Source organism: Solanum tuberosum, unplaced genomic scaffold (genome assembly GCF_000226075.1).
Source record: "Solanum tuberosum cultivar DM 1-3 516 R44 unplaced genomic scaffold, SolTub_3.0 scf00597, whole genome shotgun sequence".
NCBI classification, from domain to species: Eukaryota; Viridiplantae; Streptophyta; class Magnoliopsida; order Solanales; family Solanaceae; genus Solanum; species Solanum tuberosum.
In genome coordinates, this window is record NW_006239518.1 from 250,321 (window position 1) to 259,390 (window position 9,070).

General features: G+C 33.2%; 1 protein-coding gene and 1 pseudogene across 1 annotated transcript; both read right to left on the bottom strand.

The window, feature by feature from the left end:
• Positions 1 to 267: 267 nt before the first annotated feature.
• Positions 268 to 3,170, bottom strand: LOC102593784 (uncharacterized; annotated as a pseudogene).
• A 688-nt stretch (positions 3,171 to 3,858) lies between these two features.
• LOC107058690 (uncharacterized) lies at positions 3,859 to 7,038 on the bottom strand. The gene is made up of 7 exons (XM_015304711.1): positions 6,260 to 7,038; positions 5,970 to 6,154; positions 5,659 to 5,842; positions 5,297 to 5,509; positions 4,892 to 5,206; positions 4,705 to 4,804; positions 3,859 to 4,620 (listed from the first exon to the last, which is right to left on the bottom strand). Exons 1-7 carry the CDS (start codon positions 7,036 to 7,038, stop codon positions 3,859 to 3,861), a joined length of 2,538 nt encoding a protein of 845 aa, XP_015160197.1.
• Positions 7,039 to 9,070: the final 2,032 nt, after the last annotated feature.

Sequence of the window (9,070 nt, forward strand, 5' to 3'; positions counted from 1 at the left end):
ATTTTACGACGAAAATAATTTATCGCTAATCCGTCGCAAACTTTTGGCAACCAATTATTATTTGTCGCAATCCGTCACCAATTTTAATTCTTTAACTATTCCTAAAATCCGTCGCAATATTCCATCGTTAAATTTGTCGTAGGTATAATTCTTTCTATTCATTTTATTTATTTATTTATAATATATAGAAAATGTAAATTATTAAACATCCTAATAATAACAAATATTCATATAACATAAATGTTACTTCATATATAACCCGTGCACCAAAACATATATTCATCTAATATTAAGTCCAAAACATCTACACCAAGTATCAAACATCTAGCAATTACTAATGTTTAGAACTCGTAATTGTTACTGCATAATTTGTTTTCCTTTAACAAAAATCAGATAAGAAAAACTAATGCTAGGGAGAAGAAATATGGTCATCATCTGAAACAACCTTATTAGGCACCATAGGTGTTGCTGATGATGCGTCACCAATAGGAGTATGAGCTGATTGATGTGATGGTAAATAAGTTACACCTTGTATGCGCTCAAGTAATATAGGAATCATGTGATCAGTCAATGTAGGAATCAATTTCTTCACGAACTCATCCATATTTTCCATCGGTGCAGATTGAGAAACAGATGGTGGTATTGATGATGAAGCATCAAATTGAGAAGAGATACAAAGATTTGGTCCGTAGTAACTTTTTATTTGAATTCCAAGACCATATATTCTTCTCTTCTTTTCTCCATCTGCAGCTTGATAATATGCGTCACGTTGATCATTATCAGATTCAGACTCAATTTTCTCACGTAATATTTCTTCATATCTTTCCTGCAATAAGTAGAGACCATTTAAAAATTATAATAAAGAATACTAACTATCAGTTTCTCCAAATAAAAGAATATGAATGTCAAAAGTCGATAATTTTATAAATTCTACTTACATGAACAATTTGTGCTCGCTCATCAACAAAAGATTTTCCATCGTGATCATGTGTGTGGACGTGCAAATGGAGCTCACTTGGTGTTGGGGTCTCGACCCTTTTCAATAGCCTACCCAAAAAAATAATTGCCCCAGTTATGTTATGAACAATATGATATAATTAGGTAAAGTATTTCAATAAACATAAAAAGTCTATTTAATTTCAATGAGGAACCCACAATTGAGGTCGCCCCTATGGCAGAAATAATTCTAACAATTCAAATCGTGCCTCTAAAGATGAAGTAACCAACATTTGTAAGAATTGAGATATCTTTCATAACTTTCTTATGCAAGTTTCAGATTCAAAAATCGGCGACAACGAGTCAAAAACTGTCCAGAATAGTACTTGGTGACAAAGAAAAAGATTCACGTTCAGATTCAAAAATCAAGTTATATAATAAGAAGTTATTCATATTCAATCTATTGCATGCAATGTCTCAAGACAATCTGAAATATTTATCTCCCTTCTTCTATAAGCAAGACCCATTAAGGCTCTTCTTACAATAAAAAATAGATTCTAAGGCAACTAACTATTATAAGCTTGTAGAGGTAGTACTGGTGGTGAAAATTTTTGAAACAATTAATATGTACCTATACTCATGTGTTGGATATTTTTCTTTAAGCCGAGAATTTATCGGAAACAATCTCTTATCTCACAAAGGTATAAATAAAGTCTATGTACATCCTACTCTCTCTTAATTTTACTATATTACGTGCTAGCGCTAGCCAAATATCCAGGCAGAATATATCTCCATTTTCTTATGCCATCTTGGTAGAGTTCACATCTTTGTACACATTCAGGCAAAGCTTTTACATGTAAAGTTCAAATCTATACATTTTTCCCTGTAACTTTTTATTTTCTCTAACCAACTATTATAATGTGGGGCTTTTAAGTTTTTCCAGCCAACATACAGTTCTAGCTAAAGACATCCATCACCCTATACAATAGGCAAAAGTATATGTCAATTTATCTATTTGATTTTGTTCGCCTTATGTCCAAATTTACTATCAGAAAGAATACAATTAAGAGTTTAAAAATCGAAAGTGTCATCAACAACAATTGTATGTTGCACCAAAACAGATGCACTGCAACAACAGTCCCAAAACATAATTGAACAAAAAAAAAGAGGCACTTCTACTATTTGTGTACTATCGACTTTTAGTAATGACTAGAAGATAAGGAAAATGTATTTTGTCGAAGAATATATATTGCGTGAAATATATACTTACAAGTTTCTTACGATGCTCCCCAATAGAGATAGATCCACCTGTATGAGTTCCGATAGCAGCTTCTCTTCCTCCACGACGATTTTTTTTATTTGTTTCTGACTTCGCAACATTCTCAGGAGCTTGCCAAAGCCTCATCCAATTTTCCCACACAATATCAGTTACATATCCGGGATTAGTTCCGTTCTTCTTTATTCTGGAAATAAAATCGCTATATCGTAGTGATGCCTTAATCTCCCATTGTCTTTTCACTGCATTTTCATTAGTTGAAGAGTCCCAATAGAATTCCTTCTGAAATTAGTTTGTAAAGTAATAACATTAATATCATATCTATAAAAAGTTTATCACTTTCTTAAACTCAATTATAATGAAATAACATACCTTGAATTCTCCAAAATAAAAATCTTTTACAGGTTGCGAGACACCTTTCCAATTGATTCCATTGGGATCAAGTTCATTTTTGAAAGACTTAGCTATGAAAGTAGAGCATGTCGAAGAAGGCTCCAATCTATATAAATTTCAGGACATTATTTAAATACATATGTATCTTATTAAAAATATATATACTAATGATACTATAAACATGGACTAACCCTGTAGGAGTAAGAGTAATAACTGTTCTCCGCTGCCCACGATTATTGGACTCACCTTCACCAATTGTGCTGCTTTGAGTAGATGCACCCTCTCCTATTTGATTACTCTCATTAGGTGTAATAGGAGATGATTCAACATCGGTTGGAATATTATTGTGATTTGGCATTTGAACAGGTGGTGTACTGCTAGGTCCTAGTATTTGAACTTGGTTTGTACGATCAAGCCCACCTATATTAGAACTTGTACCACCTTGTTGAGGACTAACTGTTGTGGGAATAGGAACAGTAGGCATTTTTGGAGGAATAGCAGAATTACCGCGACCTGAGGATTTTCCTACACGACCTGCACTACCTCGACCTCTGCCTCGAGCCATATCTTCAAAATATGTAAGTATTGTAAGATCAACACTTGTAAAAGATCAATTATTTTTAAATAAAGTTCTTCAGTATGTCCAAATGTTACTAAATTTCATGCATATGACATACTAAAAATTAGAGCTAGAATCTCCTGCAGATTTTAAACAGATGACTAAACAGTCTTTTCGAAGTAAAATTTCAGACATATAAAGTCAAAATAGGGGGAGGAAAACTATAATCAACTAAATAAATGCAACTGAAAAATAATATTAGTAGATATCATTGCAGCTACTACAGCACATCTAAGAAGTGAAGAAAGTAGAAAAGAACATGAGAAGAAAGAGTAACTCATCCCACAATAGTGAAGCTGAATACGTAATAGTACAGAAAACAAAAAGAAAAAGTTATCGAAAACTTACCTTACTAGTTGCAGCAGTCGAAGTGAAGACGAAGAAGTCACAATGGTTGAGAATAACCAGCTGAACTCCAAATTTTAAGGAAAATCTATAAAACAAAAGGCAACATCAAAAAATAGAAATCTCAAGTTGAATAAACAAAACAAAATTCTTAATCATATCGAATAGAAGAAAAAGTCATTCAAATATTATTACATTAAAAAAACATAAACTAAGGAAATAATAATATTATGAAAAATTACTACACTCAAAAAATATTGAAGATACAATAACATATTGTTATTAAGAACTAGTCACTATCTAAATCTTCTTCAAATTCTTCCTCATTCTCCTCAGTTTCTTCAGATTCATACTCCTCCTCAGTTTCATACTCCTCCTCTGTAGATTCTCCAGGGATTTCATGATACTTTGGATGTAACCCATCAGTGGGTTCTTCCATTTCAAGTACACCCCCATTTAAATCATGTAAGAGTATTTCTTCATCAACAGAAACATTCATATCTATCTCATGGACTTCAACTTCATTGACTTGAAATGGAACATTCAGTTCTGGAGTTGGTGCCACTTCCTCATCAGGTAATTCCACAACATTACGAGGTTTAACCTTCAATACGGCTAGCCAATCAATCTTGTCCTTTTTCTTGCTAGGATATGGGACATAACACACTTGTGTTGCTTGCATTGCAAGAATAAAAGGTTCATACTTTTTATACCGACGACGTTGGTTAACATCAATCAATTTGTATTGATTATGCTTCTTCACACCAACATCTATAGTTGGGTCAAACCATTCACACTTGAATAAGACAGTTTGCTTTAAAGGTTCTTCACGGTATTCCACTTGTATAATCTCTTTTATCCGTCCATAGTAATCACCAAAGTTTGGATCTGAGATACAAACTCCACTGTTCATTGTTGATCTAGCGCTACCATAACATTCTGTATGAAATTTGTATCCATTAACAAAATACATTGAATGACATGTAGCGCCTATTAATGGTCCATGAGCAAGGCTACGCAAGAATTTATTCTCTATATGATTGCATCGGACCTATTTAAAAAAAGACTTAGTTAAATTCACAAGACAATTTAGGTTACATTACTATATCAAAGTTAATGATCGTTGGAGACTTACGTATTCCTTAAACCATATAGAAAAATATGCCTCAAGGCTCTCATCTATCTGACACTGTGATAAATTGGGAGATTCTTCTTGCAAACGTTGCACGTACATACTTCATTAATACAAAATAAGTTAAATAGAAAGTCATAATATATTAATATGTTTCTAATATTAGGTGAAAATAAATTTTAAATACTACCTCACAAATGGCTCAACCTCTTCACAATTTAGTAATATGTAAGTTTGAGCGGCCTTGATTTCATCAAGTGATAAATTTCTTTTTCTTGTCTCTCCCCATAGTCGACCTGGATGGGTGAATATTGATAGATTTCCTTCAAGATCCTCCGTAATACCACCATCATCATTACGGTCCACATTATGATTACGTGTCATGACATGAGGTTCAAAATAATGAGAAAATAATAGTGTTGACTCTGTCATCAAGTATGCTTCACAAATAGAACCCTCAACACTAGCTTTATTTCCAATCATCCTTTTAAGAGTTCCAAGGTACCTTAATAGATAATAAATGAATGTACCATCATATTAGAATTACCAAGTATAACATGCTTGTCATAATTTTGTCATAAAATTTCACATTTACCTTTCAAAAGGATACATCCATCGATATTGTACAGGTCCAGCGATCTTTGCTTCATATGGTAGGTGCACAGGCAAATGTTCCATCGAGTCAAAGAACCCTGGAGGAAATATACGTTCTAACTTACACAAAATTTGTGGGATATCTGCTTCCAATCTCTCCATGTCATCCACTCGTAGAGTGGTTGAAGTAAGATCTATAAAAATAAGCTCAACTCTGTAAGTGCTTGCCACACATTACTAGGAAGTAATTCACGAAAAGCAATAGGCAAAAGTCTTTGCATGAACACGTGACAATCATGACTTTTCATGCCATATAGCTTTTTTGTATTTGTGTCTGGACATCTACCTAAATTTGAAACATACCCATCTGAAAATTTCAAATCTTTGACCCAATTAAACAAGATAGCTTTCTCTTCCTTGTCTATTGTATATACAGCTTTGGGGTATTTACCATTTGAATCATTTGCCAACTGAGGTCGATCATAATAGTTTACCATATCCAAACGTGATTGTGAATTGTCTTTGGTTTTATCAACAATATTAAGAGCTGTGTTAAATACATTATCAAAGACATTTTTCTCAATATGCATGACATCAAGGTTATGTCGAATCATGTTAGAACTCTAATATGGCAAATCCCAAAGATACTTTGCTTTTCCATCCACAAGACTTACATATTCTTCGATTAACCTCTTCTGCATCTAACTCAGTTACTTTCCTTATCCCTAAGTCACAAATTTGGTTCAAAATCTCCTCTCCTGTTTTGTAAGGTGGTGGAAATCTTTTGACAGTCTTGCCTTTAAAAACGTTTTTACGATCTCTCCGGAAAGGATGATGTTGGTCAAGAAACATCCTATGACTGTCAAACCAAGATGTTTTTCTACCATGTTCTAATCTAAAGGATTGTGTCTCTTCTATACAATAAGGACAAGCTAACTTACCCACAATACTCCATCCTGATTACATAGAATATGCTGGAAAGTCACTTATAGTCCACATCAAAGCTGCCCTTAGTTGAAAGTTTTGCTTTTTTGAAATGTCAAATGCTTCTACACCTGTCTCCCACAACAAGGTCAATTCCTTTATTATAGATTGCAGATAAACATCAATTTTATGTTTGGGATTGTTTGGCCCTGGAATAATGACAGGTAAGAACATATACGCTTCCTTCATGTACATTCCTGGAGGTAAATTATATGGAGTTACAATCACTGGCCACGAAGAGTTATTCCTCCCAGTCTGACTGAATGGTTGGAAACCATTCGTACATAACCCCAATCTTACATTTCTTGGTTCATTGGCAAAAAAGATATGAGTTTCATTGAAGTGTTTCCAAGCATCAGAGTCTGATGGATGACGGATTATCCATTCGTCCTGTGTATGCTCATGATGCCATCTCATATCAGCAGCTGTAGCATGAGATGCATATAATCTTTTTAATCTAGGAATCAAAAGAAAATAATACATTTTCTTAAAATGGACCAATTTCCTCTTACGAGAGCCTACACGACGTTTATACCTCTGATTGCCACAAAATTTACAAGATGTAAGGTTCTCATCATCACCCCAATATAATATACATCCTGATTCACAACAATCAATCTTCTCAACTAGCAAACCCAAGCTACGCACCAACTTTTTTGTTTGATAATAGTTATCAAGCACTATGTTATCTTCAGGTAAAAAATCTTTCAACAATTGCATCATTTGGTTGTAACCTTTCTGTGACATGTTGTTCTCCATTTTAATGCTTAACATCCTAGAGACAACTTCAAGTTAAGAGACGGAGGAACCGGGATACAATTTTGCATCAACAACATATAGTAAATCATAAAATCTTTGAGACTCAGGATTAGGCTCCTCCTCCATTGGAAGATCAGACGCCTCCTCTATTGAAGGATTGATATCCTCCTCCATTGAAATTTCATAAGTATGAGATGACTCATGTTCAATATTGCTTTGAAATTGTCGACTCAAACCTTGATCAAAGTTTGGACCAGCTACATCCAAAACCATTTATCAGTACATATTATCATATCCCAATTCAGGTTGAGTTCCACCATGCAAATCATTAAAATAATACATCTCATCAATAACATCTTCTTCCTCTTGATATTTCCAAACAAAATAGTTCTCAACAAATCCATATTGAAAAAGGTGCTATTTAACCATTTCAACATCTATGTATTTAAGGTTATGCCATTTTTTACAAGGACATTTAATGTTGTCACCACTCATACGATTTTTTTGTGAACATGCATACTGAATAAAGTTATTCACACCGGTTATAAAACTGGAGAGTATACCCCCTCGTCCATCCAACCTCTCATACATCCAACCACGCTTCAAATTACTCATGTTCCTATAAATTTTAGAACAAGCAAGACAATCAGAAATTTCTCTTTTATAAGTTATACAATCTGGATGTCCTCCAAAGAAAAGATCAGATTAAAATACCTTTATGAAAAAGAGTATATCTTTGCACTTTTTAAATCATTCGCCGCCTTTTCTGTTAATATAAGTGTTCTTGATCACTGTCCAGTTATCTTAAAATATATTATTCCATTAATCCTAAGTTACAAAAAGTGCAATAACAAGAAAATGATAAGTTGCAGGAAGTGCAATGTCAAGGAAAGGTTCATACTGAAATACCTTTATTAGTGCTCCTTTATGTTTTTTTATCACTGTCCAGTTAGTTTAGTATGATTTGACCCAACTATAATGTTATTTTAAAATAGTGTACTCTCTTAAATCCCTACACATAAATGATATGATGATTTGTTCTACTACTAATTCTAGTTTAGGCTAATTAAATGTCAAGTCATTTGATAATTATAAGCCTAAAGTTAGATCATAAAATAAGTACTACACTTGTTGTATCGTACTCTAATTATTGTAAAGTTACAAAAAGTGTGATGCCAAAAAGATAATACAAATATTACTGCAAACAATCAAGAAAGTGGTTTGAATTTCATTTCTCTTGCTAGTAACTAATTTCTAGTGTTACGATTGTAAATATAATGGAGTACCAAATAAAAATCATACCGAGGAGCTGAAAAGTTGAGAAAAGGTGGATGAAAAGAGAAGGATGCAGGGCGAGTGAAATTAGTGGAACAAGACGAGATTTGAGAGCCTTGAAAGATTGCAACGTCAACAAAATCTGTGTATAACATTTGAAATATTAACCACCATAGCATAATTATCCCATGTCTGCTCACAATCAATACCCTTCTGAAAGTTTCATCAAGCATAAAGATGGACAACCCAAAATATTAAACAAACTATGAGAGATAAGTAGAACTTACGTAAACTTGATATAGTTGTTCTTAGGATAAATAAGCAGCAACACGTTCACGAAGAAGCAAAAGTCCACATATTCTCCACAAACTATAATAACACCATGTGGAAAAGAAAAAAATACAAACTTAAATATCATTGTATGTTGATCAGGTGAATTTCTTTACATAAATAGAGGAGCACAAAGAAAAGAAACAGAGAAAGCAAGCAGTTACTTAATAGCTATGAAAAATTGAACTTTGCATACTTTACATTAAATCTAAAATTTGTGAAAGACATGTTAATCTGATTAACCATCAGAGATCTCAATCACTTATATCTAATCCAGCAGAGTATGACAACGAGAACTCAAGAAGAATCTTTCATTTGATATGGAGCAAGGAAAAAATCTTTAGATACACCAAAATTTGATTGACTTACTGCAGAAATTTAGGTACAGATAAAAATATTGGATGAAAATTTTGCTAGTCTCTTCTTG

Coding starts and splice junctions, on each gene's coding strand:
- LOC107058690 (XM_015304711.1), bottom strand. CDS start 7,038: ATGGAGAACAACATGTCACAGAAAGGTTACAACCAAATGATGCAATTG. Junction 5,510..5,658: donor GATTTGAAATTTTCAGATGG/GTATGTTTCAAA, acceptor AAGCACTTACAG/AGTTGAGCTTATTTTTATAG. Junction 4,805..4,891: donor GAGGTTGAGCCATTTGTGAG/GTAGTATTTAAA, acceptor GTATTAATGAAG/TATGTACGTGCAACGTTTGC.